This window comes from Gopherus evgoodei, chromosome 3, assembly GCF_007399415.2.
Source record: "Gopherus evgoodei ecotype Sinaloan lineage chromosome 3, rGopEvg1_v1.p, whole genome shotgun sequence".
NCBI classification, from domain to species: Eukaryota; Metazoa; Chordata; order Testudines; family Testudinidae; genus Gopherus; species Gopherus evgoodei.
Window position 1 is genome coordinate 123,260,020 of NC_044324.1, and position 24,334 is coordinate 123,284,353.

General features: G+C 43.6%; 1 protein-coding gene across 1 annotated transcript in view; it reads left to right on the forward strand.

The window, feature by feature from the left end:
* The window catches only part of SASH1 (SAM and SH3 domain containing 1), a 178,009-nt gene extending 162,171 nt beyond the window's left edge, over positions 1-15,838 (forward strand). Inside the window, 9 exon segments of the mRNA XM_030556531.1 lie at positions 2,574-2,614; positions 8,833-8,887; positions 8,890-9,060; positions 9,063-9,490; positions 9,492-9,830; positions 9,832-9,924; positions 12,763-12,811; positions 12,814-12,893; positions 13,790-15,838. Of these exon segments, the coding sequence (XP_030412391.1) occupies positions 2,574-2,614; positions 8,833-8,887; positions 8,890-9,060; positions 9,063-9,490; positions 9,492-9,830; positions 9,832-9,924; positions 12,763-12,811; positions 12,814-12,893; positions 13,790-14,050 (1,517 nt within the window). The 3' untranslated portion in view covers positions 14,051-15,838.
* Positions 15,839-24,334: the final 8,496 nt, after the last annotated feature.

Genomic DNA, 24,334 nt, shown 5'->3' on the forward strand with positions numbered 1-24,334 from the left:
TGTCCCGCGTTTTTTGCAAAGTCCACAGACCATCATGTTATATGCTTCTTGTTTCCAAAATACATTCTTCAGTTGGCTCTTTTCTGTTAAAGTGAGGATACCAGCAGCCTAGTACAAGCACATAATGACCACCAAACAATGATCATCTACTTTTCTACAGCAAGAAGAAATGCATTCTGAGAAGGATGCAGGTTCTCAGATGAGGGATAGTTAGTTATTTTTTCTAATGACAAGTACAGAAGCCTGTTACGAGTGGATATTAATCCTCCTGGCATCAATTCCAAGTTTTCAGAGAATCTATTACAACTTTAACACAAACCCGTTTGCTACATACTATATCAGTAGATACAGAATTGTGTGTCTGTTTTAGGCACTTGTATGGCAGGCCCCCCTGACAGAAGCATTTGAGCACCTCACACTTTTTAATGGATTTATCTTTATAGCACCTCTATGAAGTGGAAAAATACTGTTTCCCCATCTGTAAAATGGGGATCTGAGCCAAGAGAAATTAAGTGTCTTGGCCTGTGGTCACACAGGAAGAATGTGGTGGAGCAGGAACTTAAACCCAGATCTCCTAAATCCCAGGCTAGAACCCTAACCACTGGATCATCCTTCCTCTCCAAGTAAACACAAGAAGAAATGACAAGGCAGGTAGCCATGTCACTTTGTTTAATTCTGTATTTATACCAGCTGACACTGTCATTGACTAGAGAAGCCATGACTGTTGTGCCAACCATCACATCTTTGTTGTGTCAGTAAAAATGTAAAAACCCAAGGAAATGTAACCACAGAAAACAAAGCCAAAGTTAAATTAATGAAATCTGGAGTTAGGGCAGGCAGGCCATTCCTTAACTCACCCTGTTCTGTGTGGTTTTGAATATTCGCCTCTGCAGAGTGATTTTCCTCAAAATAAAGATTGGAGAAGGGTTGAAAATCTGCTGCTGTAGCCTCCCCACCCCCACCCCTAGATGAAAGGCTAGATTCCAACATGCTGCTACGGAGGTATGGGCACTGAGCGGAGTACAACAATTTCTGACACGCTTTCAGAAACAGATGGAGCAGCCCTTGTGAGGAAACATTGAAATAAGTCCCATTTTGGAGGAAGGTTTCCTGCATTTCTACTGAAATGTTGCAACTTCCTGAAATGATGCCACGTTTTGTAAGTTGCCTGAGAGAGGCACAGGCGAGAGAGTGTAAGAAACAAATTTTCCTTTTAGACTAAATGAATTCTTTCTTCGCACGTGTGGCGTTTTGGAGACCTGGTGTCCTGCCATGAAGCAGGCGCATGAAATGTATTAAGCTTCAGATCCAAAGCAATCACTGTGCATTATTCAGAAGCCAAGTTTTAGTATCTTCCAGAATGCTCAGAATGCAAGTTGTATTGAAAGGAATCATCCATCACTTAAAAATAGTACACTTTAAATCTGAATGAAGCTCAATTCTAAAGTCTCTGAATGTAGCCTCCCTGTTAGGTAGCAACTAGTTGGCTAATACTACTGATTCTAGGTGCCATTTAGCTGAAATTGTTTTTCTCTAGATTGAGAAACAGCTTTCAAACATCAGTTTTTGCACCTGCACTGACATTAGAAAATTCAGTCCTGCCTTTAAAAATATTAAGGTGCCTGGTCACTTAGAAAGGAACTATACAGTATGTGCTGTCACTCTGGGTTGTTACCTGCTTTGAGGGGACTTCACCATTCTGATCAAAAGCCTAAGCATCATTTGAGAATGACCTTCCATCTCTCATTCATGAAAATAAATCAAGATCTGTCCCTGCACTTTTCAATCATGAAAATTTGATTGATATTTGACTTGTTAGTTGTGCAGTGCAGCTCTGACAAATACGCAAAAACTTTGCATAAAATCTCTGGTTTATATTATTTCAATTGAGTTTGGCCTAATCAAGATGCAGTGACCAGTCTAGCTGCCTTTCATTATGCCCCTTGACAAAGCTAAATCCAGGCCTAAAAAGATTCCTTGCAAATAAAACTGAAAGATAGGTAAGGTTGAAAGTGGGTGTTCAGTGTGAAGATTCACTCTAAAAAGGCATTAAGGGCATAAAGGCAGTGACCCCAAACCAAACTTGTGCCTAGCACAAATATAACAAGTTAACCTGTCATCCCTGATATTGCTTCCTGGGATCTGAAAGTCAGATTTGGTTCTTTGCTAATCACACACCATCAGTGCAACTCCACTGTGCAAGGGCTCGATCCTGAGAGGCGCTGAGTATCCTGGCCCCAGTCTGCAAGACACTTATGCAAATAATTAATGTTAATTTCCATAGATCTACCCATGTGCTTCAAGTTAAGCACAGTGTTTAAGTACTTAGCTAGATTCAAATCTAGACTAATTTGAAGCACATGAATATCCCCAGGGGAGTTAACATTAATGATTTGCATAAGTGTTGTGCAGATTGGGGCCTGCATGCTCAGCACTTTGCAGGGTTGAGCCCTCAGTGTGTCCTGTGCTAATGCAGGCACCCATTGATGGCTAATGAATGGTATTGCACAAAAGTAACTGGAGGGCACAGTTTGGGCTGCAGAATTTATATTACTGACCATGAAGTATGAGAGAGAGAGAACCCAGCCTGACAGTCAGATCTAAGACTGAGCCTGCAGGACTGGAGATTTGAAAAATCCAACTTTTAACTGTAAACTGAGCAATTTTCATATGGAAGCCACTGAGGAACAATAAACCAGGATGCCCACAATGTCATTCTCACAGAATTATTTATCAGAGTAGAAGCACTTTAAACCAGCAAGCATCCTTGGGACATGATGATGAGGTCATGAGACTGGACAGCTGACCAAACACAGCAAGGATGGGAACAATCAGTCTCTACTATCCTTATTTGATATTTGGGTTAGTCGATTAAATAGTTGTTGCTTGTTTTTTTAATAGTGTCCTCATTCCAGGCTGAGCTGGTGCACCACCTCACAAGTGGATGTGGTGTTGAAGGTGGGATCTTATTTGATTTTTTTTTTCCCCTTCAGACAGGGTTGCAACAAATCCATAGAGACTGTTAGATGCTAAAGAGCCTCCCCCTGCCATCCAACCCCCAATGCAGGATCTCTCATTAACAGAAAAGCTAATGCAGACCATGAACAAAATTTTCACCTCAACCTCTCAGCTGAGTGACTAAGTCATTCTTTGTCCATCTGTTCCCCTAACTGAGTCCAGTGCTCACTTCCACTCTGGCTCCTCCCCAGGGGTTCTCTCAGTTCCAGGCTCTGCTCCTGCTATTAGGCTCTTTGCCCCTACCTGAATAAGATCCTTCTCTGGAGTCAGGGTTCCAGAGATGTCTGTCCATTGCAACTCTTCTTCAGGGACAGCAGGTGATCCTGGCCAGGCTGGGCTTGTAGACAGTGTCTGGTTGAGACCAGGGGATGCCTGCTGACTGCAGCTCTCTGTCTAGGAGCTCCCCTCTCTTGGAGCACCACTGATGGTCTCCTCATTCTGGTGGGTTCCCCAAAGAGCTTGCCCTCTAGGCTCCCTGCTCAGGTTTCTCCTGGGAGCTTGTCACCACAGGAGCTTCCTGTCTCCTTTTGCAACTCCCCTCTAACCAAGTTTGGGTGTCCTTTATTAGATCCATGTGCTTGTTTACCAATCAGCCACTTGAGGGAGTCAGTTGCCCCCAGGGGGGGCCTTCCCAAGGCAGTTATGAGTAGACAGCCCTAACTCCCCATAAAGGCAGCTGCCCCATAACAAATAGTGAATGGGGCAGAGTAAAAAAGACCCCAAGTTGCTGAAGTTGCTGATTTGCCAAATTGCATCTGGAGAAAAAAAAGAAACACACATTATGTATTTTGTATTAGTTTGGCACATAGATTAAAAAATACCCATGAGAGTTAAAGATATAGGGCCAGATGCTTGGCTGGTGTAAATTTGCAGAGCTCCACTTAGTCAATGTTGCTATGCCAATTTATACCAGTTGGGTGTCTTGCTCATCGTGGCTTTGATATTTTTTCTTTTGTAGTGTGCTTTTTCCCGTTTGCTCTCACAATGGCTGATTATGTTACCCTTGGACAAAACTCACACTGTCGCCATTGGTAGTTTTACTGTAAGGACTGTAGGATTTAGTTCAAAGTTTTGGCCATTTAACTGGGAAAAATGACTGTTATGCATGCTTTGATCAATTCCAATTGGACTAGGGTAACTCTAGATAAAGATACACCTTAAACCCATTTGGAAGGTGCAGAATGCAGCAGCTCCTAACCAAGCAGTATTTCCCATTATTACTGCGTGTCTTGATTTGCCCTGGATCTCAAGTTAAAAAGACTTAAATAGATAAGTCTTGAATTCCTTAGAGACCCGACTCTCACTTTGTATGATTGTTACGATAGAGGCAACCAGCTGACACACTTGAGACGCCTTGTTTAAACAGGAGACTTAGAGTTCACAATGACAGGGTTTTCAGCCTTTTGAAAGACCACCCAATCTCATCTGTCCGAGCTCAAATATGGGGGACCTGCTACAAACCTAATTTGTGGGAAGGTTTTGGGTTCTGGATTGGAGCTGAATGTGGAGCATTTTGCTTTCCTAATGGGAGGTTTTTAATGGCCTTCTGGATCCAGCCCCTGGAAAGTCTGTACAGCACCCAAAAGATTGAATATATGTTTATAGGGCGATAGATATACAAAGTCTTTTATGTATGTGGACTTTTCTGTTTTTCTAAGTAGTAAAAATCACCAGTTCAGGATGTCTAAAATGATCCAAACATCATTCATTAACTGCCCTACATTTTACTGTGCTCCTAGCCTTATTTTTAAAAAACAACTTTAAAAAAAGAGGCTGCATCTCTTAGTAAGATCTACAGAGCTTCTTGTCATCTTCATCAACCAATCCATGAGCCATGCCTGTTGTGGAAAATGTAAAACATGCTCTTATAAAATGATCTTGTCTCAAACAGTGAACATAAAATACTAGTATACCACCCGGTCTTTCCACTCGAGTAGGACATTCCTATTTAAGACTAATGCTAAGGTAAGTCCATTTGAAACACTTCTCCCTTTCATAATACAGGAACTCCTCACTTAATGTTGTCCAGGTTAATGTTGTTTCGCTGTTGCTGATCAATTAGGTAACATGCTCGTTTAAAGTTGTGCAATGCTCCCTTCTAACGTCGTTTGACAGCTGCCTGTTTTGTCCACTGCTTGCAGGAAGAGCAACGCGTTGCAGCTAGCTGGTGGGGGCTTGGAACCAGGGTGGACCATCAGCCCGCCTATCAGCTCCCCACTCCCCTAAGTTCCTGTGCTGCAGCCACCCAGCAGGCTAGCAACTGCAGCTGTCTCTCCCCCACTGCCATGTGCTGCTCCTGCCCTCTGCCTTGGAGCTGCTCCCAGAGACTCCTGCTTGTTATACAGGGGAGAGGGAGGAGGGGGGATAATGTCAGGGTGTCTCCCCCCAGCTCCTGAACCCCGCTTACCCCATCTTCCATAGAGCAGGAGGGACACAACAGATGGAGGGAGCTTCTAGGCATTAGCTGTGTGTCTCAGGGTATGTCTACACTACGGGATTATTCCTATTTTACATAAACCGGTTTTGTAAAACAGATTGTATAAAGTCGAGTGCAATGCGGCCACACTAAGCACATTAATTCGGTGGTGTGCGTCCATGGTCCAAGGTTAGCGTCGATTTCTGGAGCCTTGCACTCTGGATAGCTATCCCATAGTTCCCGCAGTCTCCCCTGCCCATTGGAATTCTGGGTTGAGACCGCAATGCATGATGGTGCAAAAACAGTGTCGCGGGTGATTCTGGGTAATGTCGTCACTCATTCCTTCCTCCGTGAAAGCAATGGCAAACAATCATTGCGCGCACCTTTTTCCCTGGATTACCCTGGCAGACGCCATAGCACAGCAACCATGGAGCCCATTCAGCCTTTTTTTTACTGTCACTGTATGTCTACTGGATGTTGCTAACAGAGGCGGTACTGCAGCGCTACACAGCAGCATTCATTTGCCTTTGCAAGATAGCAGAGACGGTTATCAGTTGTTCTGACCGTCTGCCATGCCATTGTAAATTAGCGATGAGATGACGGTTATCAGTCATTCTGTACCATCTGCTGCTGTCTCGGGTGCTCCAGCTGAGGTCCGCTGGGGGCGCAAAGACAAAAATGGGAATGACTCCCCGAGTCAATCACTCCTTTATGGTATCTAAAAATAGAGTCAGTCCTGCCTAGAGTATGGTGCAAGTGTACTGGAGAACCAATGTACCAGAGAACCAGAGAGCACATCTGCTCCGTGTCAGATCCCGCAGAAATGATGAGCTACATGCCATTCTAGGGGGTGCCCCTGCAACAACCCCACCCGTTGCTTCCCTGCTCTCCCAACCCTCCTGGGCTACCATTGCAGTGTCCCCCCATTTGTGTGATGAAGTAATAAAGAATGCAGGAATAAGAAACAGTGACTTTTTAGTGAGATAAAATGAGGGGGAGGCAGCCTTCAGCTGCTATGATAGTCCAGGCAGGACATTAAATGGTGCAGGGGAGAGGAGCCCAGCATCCCGCTGCTATGATAGTCCAGGCAGTACAGAATCTTTTCTTTACACATGAAAGGGAGGGGGCTGATGGCCCCCAGTTGCTGTGATGAAGACAGTTACCAGCCGTTCTGGACCATCTACTGGGAATGACCGGGAGTCATTCCTATTTTTACCCAGGCGCCCCCGGCCAACCTCACCTGAGGCCAGCCAGGAACACTCACGGGCTGATGATGACGATGGATAGCAGTCATATTGTACCGTCTGCCACCGGGGAAGGGAGGGGAGAGGATACTGCTCTTCACTGCCACAGCATCGCGTCTACCAGCAGCCTGCAGTAGACTTTGGGTGACATATAAAAAAGTCAAGAAATGATTTTTTTCCCTTTTCTTTCACGGAAGGGGAGGGGAGTAAATTAACAAGCTATACCCTGAACCACCCCGGACAATGTGTTTGACCCTACAAGCATTGGGAGCTCAGCCAAGAATGCAAATACTTTTCGGAGACTGCTGGGGACTGTGGGATAGCTGGAGTCCTCAGTACCCCCTCCCTCCCTCCATGAGCGTCCATTTGATTCTTTGGCTTTCCGTTACGCTTGTCACGCAGCACTGTGCTGTGGACTCTGTGTCATAGCCTGGAGATTTTTTTCAAATGCTTTGGCATTTCGTCTTCTGTAATGGAGCTGTGACAGAACAGATTTGTCTCCCCATACAGCGGTCAGATCCAATATCTTCCATATGGTCCATGCTGGAGCTCTTTTTGGATTTGGGATTGCATCGCCACCCGTGCTAGTCAGAGCTCCACGCTGGGCAAACAGGAAATGAAATTCAAAAGTTTGCGGGGCTTTTCCTGTCTACCTGGCCAGTGCATCCGAGTTCGGATTGCTGTCCAGAGCGGTCACAATGGTGCACTGTGGGATACCGCCCGGAGGCCAATACCGTTGATTTGCGGCCACACTAAGTCTAATCCGATATGGTAATACTGATTTCAGCGCTACTTCTCTTGTCGGGGAGAAGTACAGAAACCAGTTTAAAGAGCCCTTTATATCGATATAAAGGGCCTCGTTGTGTGGACGGATGCAGCGTTAAATCGGTTTAACGCTGCTAAAATCAGTTTAAACGCGTAGTGTAGACCAGGCCTCAGCAAGCTGATTTAATTAACAAGGCAGTGTACTTAAGCCTGGGGTCAGCTACTTAAAGGGGAAATGCACATTTTTTTCTCTCACACACAGGGTGTGTATCTCTGTCTGCCCTCCCTCCTTTCCTGCTGCCTTGTACAGTGTTGAGAGTTAACCCTTGAGGGCTCAGTCCATTGCTAGTTCATTAGCAGTAGGCATTCCCTGGGAAAATATCCCACCCTCTGACTCCTCCACCTCAGCCAAGCTTCACAATCATCATCACTGTGTACCAGTATTAAATTGTTTGTTTAAAACTTACACTGTGTGTATCTATCAATAGATAGATAGACATAGATATAATGTGTGTGTATGTATGTATAGTCTTTGTCTGGTGAAAAAAATTTCCGTGGAACCTAACCCCTTTATTTACATTAATTCTTATGGGGAAATTGGAGTCGCTTAACATCGTTTCGCTTAAAGTTGCATTTTTCATGAACTAACTACAACGTTAAGTGAGGAGTGACTGTATAAGACACATTTCTCTGACTGCTAAACACAGCCCTTGAAAGAGGCTAGTGCATAGCAGTCCCAAAACAATTCAAAGTGCCTCATGGTTTCCCCTTGTAAACAGGTCCACTGTGCATTTAGACCGTGAAATAATAGGGTGGCAGGTCTGTCATAATTCTAGTTAATAAACATTATCTCAAAAGAAATACAACATTAAGGGATAAAATCCATTCTTCAAGAGTGAGTTCTCAAGCATAATTAGAAAACAAATAATTATTGACCTAATGTAGCCACAACATGCCAAAACTGTCTGATTTTATAAGTTTATTTCTTTGTAGGGGTCAAATCTGTTACCATAATGTATAGGCTATAGTACACCAAGAAAAGTTGTATTAAGCCATGTCATCTTTGCAAATTTGGATAAAGACTAGAATTTATCTTAAATTTATCTCACTACTTAGGGATATTAAGCAGCTCTTATAAATCAAACTAGAAGCTCTCAAATGAGTCTGAGCGGAACTGTCCTGAAGCGCAGCGTAGATAGACACCACCAGAAAAAAGGACAAGACATAGACATGTCTTCAGTTACCAATGAAGAATCCTTGTGTTTCAAAGGCATTTAGTGGTGATGCAGGTTCCTGGCGGTGCTTCTTTTTGTACATTTCTCCTCTCCAATGATTTGTAATGTCTTTGTTCTTAGGCAAGACTCGGAGGACCTGTCTGTGCCCACAAAGTCAGCCAGTGAGCACTGTTTTAACAGAAACCAACTGCCAAGTTATCCAACTCTGCCTTGACTAAATCGGTAGAAGCTCTCCAGCAAGGACAGAAGGAAATACGGTTGAGCTGCTTTCATCATGCTCCCAAGAGCTGCATCAAGCCTTCAAGCATCACAGGTTTGAAGAAGAATCGCAGAAGTTTACCAGCAACTGTCTGCCGGAGCTGTGAGACTCTGGATGGCACCCAAATGCGGCCAAGTGGCCAAGATCTTATTCACTGGATGACCTCCAAGGAGAATCCAGCACTGACCTACCGAACACTGGTAAGAAGTAGATTCTTTCCCTCAGGATGCACTGGATGTAGCAAAAAAGACAACTGGCTCCGGTCCTGAAGCCTAAGGCTCCTGGGGGTGTCATGAGGGCAGAAGAGAATCTACCTAAGCAAATAAAGGAACTGCTGATTCTCAGAAGGGAAAAAACTAGGAATTGGACTACTCAGTACAGACACTTCAAGTGGGACTCCTACGCATTAACCTGCTTAAAGCGCTGGGAGGCTCTGCCTACTTCAGTTACACATAACATAACAAGGACACCTCTGGAAAATCATCATAAAAGCAGTCATGACCTTGAAAGGGCTGATAATTCTCCAGTCCTCAAGGAAGATCTGAAAGCTGAGGGCAAAAGGGCGTGAGCGAGGCAAGATTCAGTCAAAAAATCTTTCACAGCCGCCACCAGTCCCTGCCAAAAAAAGCCGAGAACGCCTTTCTAATGGACTATATCATCCCCCTCTGACCCTAAGTGGAGCCCTTTCAAGTCCAGATACACCATGTTTGCCGGTAAAAAGGGCCAGTCCATCCAGCCCCATTGATTGCCGTGTAGTACCTGACTGTAGGCCCTCTTCTGAGCAGCCCAGTACTCCTCCAAGCACACTGCCCCCTTGGCTAGCTGAGCTTTCTGAGACTGCTAGCATTCAGCAACATGTGGTAAAGCTAGGCCCTGCTTTAGCCAGGAAAGTCCTCTTGTACTAGAGGGCTGGATCTGGAAATGTTGATAGAAACAAGTGTGCAGTCTGAAGAGATTGATCTCACAGAGGAACCATATTCAGACAAGGTGAGAAGGGGCTAATGTCTCAACATTTTAACTCTGGCCTTTATAACAGCTCACTTTTCATTGTATCCTGGTGAATTATTTGTTCTCTCTAAATCATTGGAAAAGATGGAAGTATCTTCAGGCACCCTGTTGTTAGTCTGACAGGCCGTTCTGTATAGTATATCAGGCCTCACACCCAAAGGCAGTCTTTCAATACCAGTAAAGTAAATAGCTGTTTGGGGCCTTGCTGCTTTGAACTAGGGTGACCAGATGAGAGGACGGAAATATCAGGACACATGCGGGGAGGGCAGAGGTCGCCGGCAGAGGGGGGGAAAAAAAAAGCCACCGGAGTGCCTGCCCGACCGATGCGTCAACAAACACCTAAATATCGGGACAGTCCCAGTCCCGATTTTATCGAGATGTCTGGTCACCCTACTTAAACTCTGCATTTCCTGCAAACTCTGCTACTTCCAGTATGGGTTTGTCTTCTCCAGCTATACGGTTTAAAAGAGAATAGAACCACATACCTCCCTACTCTTCAGCAAGAGGACTTAACGAGGAGGCAACTCCTAGAAGTGGGAATCTGGGCATGAGTTTGGGATCCAGGCTGACCCTGATTACTCTGTAGCCGTTCCTTGAAAGACAACACAGTTCTGCCCATTAATTCTGTTCTGTCCTTTCTCACACCAGTGATGCTTCTCAGAACTAATGTGAGTTCAGAGACCCTTGCTGGAATTTGTAGAAGGGTTCAGCAGCCAATGTGCTGAGTCATAAGCAAAGCAGTGGGAGCTTCTGGGTGCTGAGCACTTTGGGAAAATCTGACCTGTAAATAGGTGCCTAAATGAGAACTGAACTCCTTTGAAAATCAGGACCCCATCTCACTTTGAGGAGTGGGTGAAGCCAGCTTAATCACTCAGTGTTGCAGACTTACCATTAGTTCCATAACCAGCAACAGGCATTAGATATTAGTCAGCTTGCTTTGATGTCCACTTTTTTCTGACCCAAAACCTTGCAAGTACTCTCTGAAGGAACAAAAGTTTGGGAGAAATACATGCATACACACACTTCAAATGAGTGCTGATTTTGAGCAGGGAAAACGGAAGGGGAAACTGATCAGTTGAGGTTCATTGTCCATGCTGGATGAAGTGCAGCAAGGATACAAAGAGAATAAATGGTGAAAATCAATCCAATTAAATGTGTTTTAATGATATAAGGCAACGATGTGCCACCCTAAGTGTGTCTAACTGAGGCAGTTGCAGGGACAAACCCTAATCTTGCAATGGTGTGTTGATGCTCCATTGATATGTGACAGCACTTTGTCATCATAGTGCAGCAGCTGCATGAATTGATGCAATGAAAGGGTATGATGAAAAGACAGTTTCATTTCCCGTTCCCTCCACATGTTCCTGGCTGTTGGGAGGGAAGATGCTTTTCCCACTCCACTCTTGCCTAGTGCAGGGCTGAAATGGAGCAGAGTTTGTCCTACACAGATCGTGTTTGCACTCTGCCTTACATGTCTCATCACCTCTTTTCCCTGCCTGACACACAGTGAGTCCTACCAGAGATATGGATAACATCTCAAGGACTAAACTCATTGGAGCAGAAACTATCTTTTTGTTACGTTTGTATCACACCTAGCATAATGGGGCCTGGTCCAGGATTGCAGCTCCAAGATGCTACCTTAATACAAATAATACTAATACTGAACAGCCACATCTAGCTTAGTGTAAACTAGATTCAACACACAGGACCATATCCTCTAGTATGCCTCACCTTCTACCCAATGCACTCAGGGGGAGGGACATAGATGACTTCCTGCCTCCTCTCCATCTTCTTCTCCCGCTCACCCCCCCCCCCATTCCCAAAGCTGCTGTAATTGCACTGGATATTGAAGGTAATTTATGAAAATATTAATGCTACCCTGTTGTTTAAATGATTCAGTGATACATCTGAAAGCCTGTATGATGTTACTGCTTCTCTGGCATAATGGCTAGGGATGAGGAGGGACCTCTTATTGACTGGAATATCAGTCCCCACACTGGAGGGAAGTGCATATGAATGTTTATATGAAGAATAGAAATATAATTGTAAAGAGGTCAAAAAAACACCAAAGGTTTTGGAGGGCTATAAAATATATTCTGCATAAGGGCAAACGCCAACTTCTAATGGGAGTTTGGAAGAAATGTTCCTTGGCATAGACTACCCCAGAATTGCCTATTTGACTCACTGTTGGAAACAGGATACTGGACTAGATGAACCACTGGTCTGACAATTCCTGTGTTCCTAATGCAACACTAACTCTGACCATTATCTCCAGAGGACCCCCTAAATCTGTCAGACATCTCCCAAATTGTACAAGTCAAGAACCAGGAAATCCATATTGATCAGATCAGTTTGCTCCAGCCTTGATGACAGTCGTTTTTCTGACTAGGTCCAAGAATAACAAAATATCTAGTAAAATTCTGAATGCCAAAATGTGTGCTGCCCTACGACTTGTCAGAGGTAGATTTCACTGGTGGAACTATGTGATGGCAGAAAGAGACTTTGGATAAAATGTTGGCCCCTGTTTGAAGTCCTTGGGATTTTTGCTCGTAACTTCAGTAGAGCAGTATTTCACCCTTTTGAGGCTGTGTAATGGTAAAGGCTTTATGGACCAGTGTCCCAAATGCCCCATTGTAGGTATTGTTAACACTAATGAAACCTCATTCTTTGTGACTCTCAGAGAAATCTAAAGCTTCCCCTTGTCATTTTGGTGTTTGATGTTTGATTGTACAGAAACCTTTCGTTGATTTGTATTGCTTCTGGGGTTTTTTTCTTTCCCTCTTCCTTCTTCCTGCATGGCTGGATGGTAATTTGCAGCATGGTCGCTGTGGGATTCCTGAAGCTTTGGTGCAGAGATACTCTGAAGACTAGAGCAGCCTGAAAAGGATGTTGCTTCAAACATGGACCAAATCCGGGTGAAGCTGTTGAGGAAGCAGCACCGCATGGCAGTGAGTGTCTCTGTAAACCACGTTCTTTGCTTATAAATACATAGTTAATTGAATGATGGTGAATGGTACTGGATTCATAGCCCGGGAGGACTGAAATCCTATGTTCGCAGAGATACAGCACAGGTAGCAGCAGAGCATACCACCCCTTCATCCCTCCCTCCTCTGTGCTGGAGGGGAACCACTTCCAGTATTGAGAGTGGAGTTGAGTTGCCCTGCCCATTCAGTCTTTGGCATCTCTGATGAGAGCAACAAATATAATAAAAGGTTTGGAAAACCTGACGTAAGAGGAAAGGTTAAAAAAAAATACTGGGCAGGTTTAGTCTTCAGAAAAGAAAACTAAATGGGGCCCTGGTAAGTCTTCAAATATGTTAAGAGCTCTTATAAAAAGAAAAGGGACCGATGTTCCCCAGACCTGCTGAAGGTAGGACAAGAAGTAATGAGTTTAATCTCAGCAAGGGAGATTTAGTTTAGAAAGGAAAACCTTTTTAACTGTAGGCATAGTTAAGTTCTGGAACAAGCTTCCAAGGGAAGTTCTGGCATCCCTGTCACTGGAGGTTCTTAAGAACAGATTAAACAAACATGTTAGAAATAGTCTAGATATACTTGGTCCTACTTCAGATTGAGGGGACAGACTAGATAACTTCTCGAGATCTCTTCCAGCCCGATATATTTCTACGACCACCTACTAACAGCATGTTGGGAACAGTTAAAAAGAGTAGAATGGGTGGTCAGCAAATGACTTTCTCATTGCCTAACACACACAGGAGAAATAGCTATCAAGGTTTGAAACATCCCTTTTCTAAAACTATCAAATTCTTATCACCTGGGGGGTGCACAGGAAGATGGAGAGTAAACTAAGCAGTCAAAAGGTTACATTTTGTTTTCTCTTTATCCAGATTCCGAGCGGAGGGCTCACTGAAATCTGCCGAAAACCTGTATCCCCTGGACATATCACATCTATAACTGACTGGCTGGTTTCTATTGGCCTGCCTATGTATTCTGGCTCACTCACAGAAGCAGGATTCAACACGCTGAGCAAAGTGCCTTCTCTGTCACAAACTTGCCTTCAAGAAGCTGGCATCACAGAGGAGAGGCACATAAACAAGCTCCTGGCAGCAGCAAGACTCTTCAAACCCCTCAATCCAGAGGCAATTTAACATGCCCTGGAATGTGGCACTGTCTGAGACCCCACTGCTTCTTACTGCACCAGTTTTGCCCTAATTTCTCCACACAACAAATGGGATCAAGCAAGTGGATCCCAGGAATAGGCAAATAAACTCCTCAGAGGATCGTCCTTTTTTCTGCCTTTAGCAACTAAAGGAGAAAAGAAGCAACCGCCAGGTAACAAGTGTGGTACTTCCTTAGTCCTCAACAACAAAGTATTTTAGTTCTGAAAGTGCACAGGGCTAGCCTGTGGTTACACAGCTTCCCAGGTGACCATTAAGCTAAAGGGGCCCTTGCACACTCTCCACAAGATTGTGACAGCTACACCCGCTGTCAGCTCTGTTTCTGTTGCAAGATCTCTATGACTAGAAGGCCCTCTGTAATGCTGGGTCCCGGTTACCAAGAGTCAGACCTGAAAGCCACGTACAAGCCAAGGTGCAGCTCACTGGCAAAAGCTGTTTAGCAAATCATCTTGGTTTTTTTGTTTGCTTGTTTTGTTGGTTTTAGCAATCAAATGCTAAATACGTACCCTTTTTGTCATCCTCTCTGTGGCTTGGTATAGTTCCTATAGACCATAGAGCCTTTAGCTAGGCCAGAATAATGAACTGGAATTAGTTTACAATATTGACCATTTCTGTTGTTCCAGTACAACTAACCTAACAGAGTCCAAAACTCCTTTTGTGTATAGAATTGGGTCATTTTTGTAACTGCTTTCTTGCAACCAGCTTTTTTTTATTTGCCTTAAAATCAGATTGCCAGCAGTTATCTAGTGTTCACTTATCTGTATCCAACCTTGCTTCATTCTGTCGTCATTCCATGGCACTTAGGGTGATTTTCAGTTAAAGTAACTTCTATAAATTGTCTTGTAACATCTTCTGTTTGTAGAGGTGCTTTTGCAAATGCAAAGTTTCCATTGTCAGGCTAACTGTTCACAGCAGTCTGCATTTGCTGCTGTTATTACAATGTTCAGAGTTATCTTGCCTTGTATATATGTAACTGCTTTTCATTTTAATCATATTTTTATGTACTGTGTTATACTGTCAATCATTATACTGCAGCTTTGACTTGGTATCCTGACCATATCAATTCAAAACATTGTTTTTTTCAAATGAAAGATTGCCCTGGGAAATAAAATCCACCGAAGAAGCAAACTGTGTCCCATAGAAAGTATCAGAGCAGTAATTTCACTGCCTAGAGGAAGAAAACCTCAGTGTCTTATGAATTATGCTGTCATTTTACAAAACTTGATGTCCCCCAGTTCGAGTGTTTTGAAATATCTTCTCTTCAGAAGAAAGTGTCTTTCTGGAATGCTGGACAAACCATTTTTTGTCCATAAAATAATGATCCTATTTTCTGTCTAATCCACTGTAAAATCTCCCATTCACAGCTGTGGATGCTAACAGATTTTATTTTTGTACGTGGGCACTCATTTTATATACCAAATACAGATCACCATGAATAGTATTAACTAGATTTTTTTCTTTGGTGTCTATATCCTATGTACTTTTCTTTAACTTACAGTAGTGGAAACTCTTCATTGTAGACCGAGTAGGTTTTCCTTTGGCAGGTGAATTGAAAGATGTAGTCTAGTGATCTGAGCACAGGCCTAGAAATCTGTTTCTGTTGCCAGCCCTGCCACTACCTTGCCAGGTGAATTCGGGCAAGTCACTTCCCCTCTCTGAGACTCTATTATTCCACTCATAAAATGAGGATAATGATGCTTACTCATCCTGGTAAAGTGCATTCAGACTGATGAATGAAGTGCTGAAAGTGCACTATTATTATTGGTTGTTATTTGACTGTCATCCCTCTCTAAGGCTTAAAGGGAAGCCTACAGAAAGCAGTAGCTGGAAGGAGTGCTGAGACATCCACTGATAGCTGGGGTCACCAATGGTTAAAAGTAAGCAGACTGCAGGATACCCATTAGCAGTTCAGCAGGGTAAGGGACTGCTTACTATGCACAGTTTGAGTATGAAGCATCATCTGATACAAAAGGAAAACAATTTTTGCTCATTGTGGGGAAAAGAAGTCATATAATTTTAAAAATCCCTCACCTTCATTTTTTCCCCAACCTGATTAATAACAGAAGAAGAGTCACAGCAGAGAAGGAAACAATCTGGATTTTGAAGCTCTCCATGTCCCAAACACTCATTGTAATTTCTGTACCTTTTGAATGATATAATAGCACGGAGAAATCAAACACACTATCAGGACTTTGCCATGAGGAGGCCATTCTGACTTGGATTCCTCGAGATTTTTGTTGTTAATATTGCTCTTTGATCTGTTTTTTAAAGTCTGCCATTCAATCTTCTTTTGTGTTATATTTTTAGCATATGTTTTTATTTTAGAAAAGCCTTACACTGCTCAGTGTGAGCTTCTCCTGCTGGTTTCAGTGCAGTTCAATGGACAGGTGGGGGATTGCCTGGTGTAACAACAATACCCTATTCTTTACAATTTCCTTTGAAGTGCAACACTCCAAGCAAAAGTTAGCTCATTGGCTATTGAGAAGCACAAAGAAGCCTGCTGATAAAATCCTAATCTGCTCTGCTCAACAAGTACTGCTCTGTGTCCACGGTGTGCAATTCTAACTTGAAAGCTATTTAGTAAGGGAAGAAGCATTCCCATAATGTTAGCAAGCAATATTACAATTGTACGCTCCTATTAATGCCAGTGTATTACCATCTGAGTAGCTAGGATATACTCTGTGTCCCTGGCCCTGTGCTCTTGTACGAAACTGGGAGCATGGAATGTGATCAAAGGCATTAAGTATTATATTATTTAGCCAGGTCGTTCTCCCTAAGAGCAGCAATAGAGGTCAATTCACCAAGTCACGGCTGTACAGTTGTACTGTGTTATTTTTAGAATAAATAATACTTTTGGTCCAAGATACTGTCATCCTTAATTGATGCCCTCTGGGGAAACAAAACTGTCAAGCAAGTTATGTAACAACTAACAATGTTGCACTTTCTGTATATGAAATCAGTATTTAAATAACTTATTTTTCTCCATTTGCTGTTCTTAAATGATGTAAGTAGCTGTAATATACCAGTACCCAATATGTCCTTACAGTTTGCTTCAACCTGAGAAAGCTGTGTATTGTAAAGAAAACAACAATATGAATGTGTAAAGATTATTGTGCTCTTTCATTTAGCAAAAAAAAAAAAAAGAAGTTGACAAAAGGGTTTTCCTGTGTATCAAACCTTGTCTATAATTATGTCATACTGTTCATAGACAAAAAGTAAATACATTTCCTCAGTCTTATGTCTCCTTTTTTTTGGAACTCTAATATCATGAAAGTGAATGGAATGGAGAGACTGACCGATTGCCTCCAGTTGAAAGAAGCAGCATTCAGTGTTCTCACTGCTGAATTTTTCCTTTTATAGGGTATGTGGCGGTGCTTTCAGGCAACACTTTCAAACGTGGGTGCCTGAAGTCAGACATATCTTTTAAAAAACCCAAAAAGCAGCCATTTTTTACTGGTGCTGCATCAATTTCACCAAGTATTGTGGTGTTTAGTGCATTTTAAAATGAAGCTACTTCTTTAGGTTCTGTAAACTGCGTGGGTGGACTTTTTTCCAGTGTCGGGTGGCCCTTTAAGGGAGTTGAGCTTAGCCCCCATCTGCGACTAATTAGCTGTCTCCCAAGTGATGGGTCTGAGTACAGCTATTGGTATTCACACAACTATTCCAGCATAAAGGCAGAGATAACATATACAAGGCTCCATACAAACTAGACAAGAGAGAAAGGAACCCTAGCCCCAGTTGACAAAGATTCTGAAATGCAAAGACAACTGTGACAGATAACACAGAATCCACACAACTGTTGCCAATGCTATGTATACCTGAATCACTGTGTCACAAGATGGGCTGTCCCTTTAAGGGAGAAGGACTTAGACCCACTTGTGACTAATCAGCTGCCTTCCAGGAGTTGGGTCTGAGGCCGGGACTCAAGTGACAGTCTGCAGTCCACCTGGGCCTTAGATAAAAGGCAAAGAATTAGCTCCCTAGACAGTGATACTTGTAGGGAGCAGGTAGGTGCCTCCAGGTCTGGGGAGAGGACTGTCATCAGTTGGATTTATGCTGAATTGTTTTGATTTGGGGAAATACAGCCTCAGGCTGTCATGGAGGTTAAATGTCAGCAAAGCGCTATGGGCATGTTGCAGAGTGAGTTGTGACAAGAGGGGAACAGGAAGCAAAAAAAAAGAAGAATTGACAGGTGCTGACCCAGGACGCTGGAAAGCAGGTTGGATTTCACAAGGTGGGGAAGAATCAGTCAGCAGAAATGGGAAAGGAAGATGTTTCAGAAAAGCTTGGCTGTGACCACATGCTTCAGGTTTATTCTAACAAATCCTTTGGTTCCTCTATTAAATGCAATCTGGTTAATTTGAAGCAAAGTGTAAACCATTTTGCAATCAGAAATTTGATTTCTATCAGATTAAGACATACCTCATTAAAAAGTCAGTTTCTACATATAGTAGCAACAAGACTGAATAGCAGTTATTCTGGAATGCTGTTTAAGTATTTTTCTGCTGCCTGGCCCTTTAGCTACTGTGATAGACCCAGTCCAGTTGGGAACAGCAGAGTAGTAGAAGGGAGATACACTGGCCACTGGATAAGCAGTTTTCTGTTCCCTGAGTGACGCAGAGCAGGGGCTGCTCCAGGCTAATGAAAACACCTGACTCCAATTAACCTGCTAAGACTCAAGTGAGGCTGTTAAGCACCTGACTCTAATTAAGGCCCCTCTGATGCTATAAAAGGGCTCACTCTAGTCAGGCCAAAGGGAGCCAGAGGAGAGGAAGTGTGTGCAAGAAACTGGAGCAAGAGGTATGCAAGAAGCTGAGAATGAGTAGACATACTGCTGAAGGACTGAGAAGTACAAGCATTATTGGACATCAGAGGAAGATCCTGGTGGCGAGGACAAGGAAGGTGTTGGGAAGAGACCATAGGGAAGTAGCCCAGGGAGTTATAGCTGTTGTGCAACTGTACCAGAAGCAGTCTAGACAGCTGAAGTCCACAGGGCCGTGGGCTAGAACCCAGAGTAGAGGGTGGGCCCGGGTTCCCCCCAAACCTCCCAACTCCTGATCAAACACAGGAGGAATTGACCTGGATTGTGGCTTTCTACTAGAGAGGAAGGTCCCTGGGCTGTTTCCCGACCCACAGAGTGAATCTATGAGGCAAGCAAATCCGCCAGTAAGCGCAGGACCACCAAGGTAGAGGAGGAACTTTGTCACACTACATTATTTCCAGTCCAAACAATGGATCATGCTTAATTACTTGATAGTACACGGATTTCACAATGGGTATGAAATTAGCATGCATCTGTCCCCCATGGTGTTCTATTCTCTATCATGCTCATAGCACCCAAAAGTGTATTAGTAGCTTCATACAACAAATAAAAACTGGGGCCTAATTCAAGATACACACTGCATTGTGTCCACAGTCCCTTCCCTAAAGAGCACTCAGTGTGTTAAGATTAATGGTCACTTGTATCTCTTGGATCCAATAATGAACAAAACACCCAGGGTAGATCACGGTTTCAGGTAGCCTTCACTGGCCAGCATGTTTTTTCGCTCAGGAGGTGAAGTAAGGGAGAATTATGGCTTGGATTTGACCCTGACAGTTGATTTGTAACTCCTGCTTAAGCAAAGCTCCTCACCACAACTGTTTAGCCTTAGTAATGTAGCGCAGAAGAACATTCAATAGTTGTAGCCAGTAACTTGCCAAAGTGATCGTTTATTTTTCTTCCTCTTAGTTTTGTTTCAATTCTGTTTAGTACCTGCTGTGCAGTCTGCTGCTGTGCATGTGCACTAGAGGGCACTGCATGGCTGGCTAGAAGTAAGAGAGAGAGCATCTTCCCGGATTGCAACTGGCTCTGTTGCAGGCTGTTTCCAAGACAGCACTTGATAAACAAACAAATAAAAAGAGAACAACATGACACAGCCGAGTGCTTGCCAGTCCTGCAGCTGGAAGGAGTAACACCGCCCTTGCAAGACTGCTGCAGTCCCTGGTCACTTAGGGAGCAGATGAAACACCCAGCCTATATGTTTTACACTTAACTTTTTGCTAATGCTGTTGATCCATCGTGTTCTAATAGCAACAACTATCCCAAAAAAATCCCACCCCACACCAAGCATCTGGCATCTGCAGCAGAAAAGAAAGAAAACAACTCCTCCCATTAGTTCCCCTATAAGGGGAAATTCACATTTGTGTGACGGATCCACACAAGGCTGAGCAGTGTTAAGTGGTTTGCACTGATATACTATTCCATCAGAATGCATTATGAAACCAGTATCAGGTGCCCTTTGATTGGGTTGCCAATCCACCACAACAATCATCAGGAGAGACCGGGTGTCTGAGGGAGAGGTTAGTTGAGTCTCCTGGTCCATTCCCTTCTTGGCCTTTGTGCAGGGACTGAAAGTAAGAGAGCGCAATGTGATGTGGGCCTGTTCCTAGGAACTGTAAACATCATTTTTATTCCCTCTTGGCCACTAAAAAGCTATCAGATGATCATAGCCTCTGGTGTTGGGCAGATCAACACCTTGTGTTTCTGCCAACACAGCTTCCCTTTCAGCCTCAACTGTTGACAGTCACAGCAACTGCTGCATTATGTTGCAGCCCATTTGTAACTAGGACAAGCTGAATAGAGCATATCTAGCTGCATAGGCTATCAACTCACCATCCGATTCAAAGTGCTAACACTGCTCTACAATGCATTTCATTGGCTACGAGTGCAGGTATTTGGTGTCTGTTTTTCCAGGACCAGGCATGGAGCTGCAATTGTCCAGCACATGACTGACCTCAGCTATATGTTACGCTATGTTTGAACTTATTTCTCTGCTCCATCTCTGAAGCAGTGTCTGAATATTCGAGTTTATGTTGGCTAGCTAAATCCGCCAGAAAATGATGTTGTCTATTGTTTGGCAGTGGAGTGGTTAAATGATTACTGGGACATGTTGTCTTATAAGTAATTATTAGTACCTTTTTAGTTCTTGGTTTTAAATTTGTGGTTTGGGCATAATTCTCCATTCTCAATGGAACAGGCCCACAGAGCCTTAAGGTAGTGGCAATAGCAGAGAAATGTTTTCTCCCTACAATGTGTTAATTTTAGGATCATTATGCAAGTCCGTTCAGTTTGGATAAAATTCCAGGAGTGCCTTTGCTTTGTCATGGAAGTAGCAAGGTTAGGTCCAAGACAATGCCTCATATCAGCCTTTTCCATAAAGATGGAGGCAGCTGGATTTTTTTTCCATATCCTAGGTTATTGTGAGTTGCAATTGGTCCTCTGTGGGTTTTAATGTTTGTTAGTATTAGGCCACAGATTTTTTGGCAGGTTATGGCCTCATTTACTTTGGCCTGTGTGGTATTCCCAGATCATTTATTCAACTGTTCAATTGGGACTGGCACAGCAAGGCATACTACAATATCTGCCACATTGACGGAGTTTTTCCCTCTGGAAATCTATCAACACAAGTTCCTTCAGTAGGGTTTATTTTCACATTTGGAGTAGAGTGGTTTTGAAGGGCCCGATAATGGTGTTAAGGACTTTAGATATTTAAATAACCCCCCATTACTTGGCTGCTCTTATCAAAGTTGTCTAGCCAGAGGAAATGGATGTAGTACGACTCTCTCTTGAGTCATTAAATATGTCCTCTTTCAGGGATACTTTTTCATGGATACTGGAAACCAGGTTGTTACCTGGGGTTAGTTGCGGCCTTTGTAGATTCCCTGGTCCATTGCCTTGTGAGTCAACATGATTATTAATTTGGGAAAGCTGGGTTTGGCAGTACAAATAGTAATAGCGCCGTACAAATGTGACAGTAACTTATCTTTTGGCATAGAAGAGAAGTTGTGGCAGCACTTCGCATGTTCGCCACTCAAATTTCAGCAGCACAGCTGGTAAGCTGTGCTTTGGGAATACAATGAACCTTAATGGGCCTCCCTTCCATGAGGATTCATGAAAATTAGCATTAAAAGTAACATGGCAATCTATCTTGAGTCAAGGGTCAGCGTGTTGCTGCTCCTCCCCAGGAGCAGAGCAGAGTGCAAGCTGTAACTCTGAGAGTCACTCATTTCACACTCTGGTTCTTCTCTTACACTACGAGGTTTAGGTCGAATTTAGCAGCGTTAGATAGATTTAACCCTGCAACCCATCCACACGACAAAGCCATTTTGGTCAACTTAAAGAGCTCTTGAAATCGATTTTCTATACTCCTCCCTGATGAGGGGAATTAGCGCTGAAATCGACCCTGCTGGGTCGAATTGAGGTAGTGTGGATGCAATTTAATGGTATTGGCCTCAGGAGCTATCCCAGAGTGCTCCAGTGTGACCCTCTGGATAGCACTCTCAACTCAGATGGCACTGGCCAAGTAGACAGGAAAAGCCCCTGCAACTTCTGAATTTCCATTTCCTGTTTGGCCACTGTGGCGAGCTGATCAGCACAGTTGACATCCAGAGCTCATCACAGAGGTGACCATGGAGTTCCAGAATCGCAAAAGAGCTCCATCATGGACCAAACAGGAAGTACTGGATCTGATCACTGTATGGGGAGATGAATCCATGCTATCAGAACTCCGTTCTAAAAGATGAAATGCCAAAACTTTGAAAAAAAATCTCCAAGGGCATGAAGGACAGAGGCTATAAACAGGGACTCGCAGCAGTGCCATGTGAAACTTAAGGAGCTCAGCAAGCCTACCAAAGAACCAGAGAGGCAAACGGCCATCTCGGGTCAGAGCCCCAGACATGCTGCTTCTATGATGAGCTACATGCCATTCTAGGGGGTGCCTCTATATAACTACCCCAGCCCTGTGCGTGGACTCAGTCAATGGATTCTCACGCAACAGGTTGCGGATTTTGGGGATGAGGACGATAGCGCACAGCAAGCAAGTGGAGAAACCGTTTTCCCCCGACAGCCAGGAATCTGTTTATCACCCTGGAGCCAGTACCCTCCCAACACACCAAAGGCGGGCTCCCGGACCTAGAAGGCAGAGAAGGGACCTCTGGTACCTTTGTAAATATTGTACATGGTTTAAAAGCAAGCATGTTTAATGATTAATTTGCCCTGACGACTTGAGATGCATTCACAGCCAGTCAGCTACTGGAAAATTCTGTTAACGTGTGTGGGAATGGAGCGTAAATCCTCCAGGGACATCTCCATGAAGCTCTTCTGGATGTACTCCAAAGCATTTGCAAAAGGTTTTTGGGGAGGGCAATCTTATTCCATCCTCCATTATCATGTCAAGTCAGTTGCACGTAGTCTGAATCATTGCACAACAAAGCATGGCAGCGTATGGTCCCAGTGTTGCTGGCATTCAAGCAACATTTTGATAAAGAAAATGAACCCCAGGCCCTGGAGCCAGGCCTTAATTAAGCTAATAATTACATCAAGACCATAGGCCTCAATCATACTAACATATAGTATAACTAACATATAGAAAATAAGAAAATAATCATTACTACATGCCTGAGGCTAACTCTCTGATTTTATTATACACAAACTATGAATGCTGCTAAAAAGAGGAAGTAACCAGCCCAACACTTCCAGAATGTACTTAGAGCTTCTAGTTTATTATAGTTCATTATTATAGTTCATTAAGTTGCTTAAGCATAAAGTATAACTCATGATCATTTGACCAAAGGGTACACCAATAGGTATTTTTGGGTACAGTTCCTCAAAAAGGCTCAAGCAACATGTAATAGCTTAACCGCAAATAGGAGAAAAACACCAGGTGTCATGACCTAACACTTACAAACTTCTATAGGGAAGTGAAAGAGAGCAGGCTTGCAATTAGCTCATGAATGATATATTAATAGCAATTGTTTTAGCAGATGTTTAGAAGATGTCATTGTATTAGCCAAATAAGGTAATGACGGATGTATAAGCTCATATGATAATTTGCGGTTTAAGCTTAAAAGCACAGGTATCACTGCTGTAAGGCAGAGCGACTTACCCCTTGCTAGGGGACTTATCGTCTCTCCGTGTGTACACATGTATTCTCTGATTAATCAATAAAGGAGCCTCAAGCTGTCTGATCAACTCAACACGGTGGTGGTCATTTTCCACGTCAATTTGGTGCATTGGCCGGGAACCCACGAGAGGGCTTCTCCTGGATCGGAGGACCGCAGGCAGTTTCCTTCTAACCCCAGGGCACAATTAAAAGGTAAGAGACCTTTTGAAATCTCTGATGGGGCTTGGCAGGGGACTGGTCTGTAGGCTCCGGTTTGGGGTAAGTCACAAGCTGGGTTCGAACTTTTAGCCATCAGACAGACCGGATGCCCTTT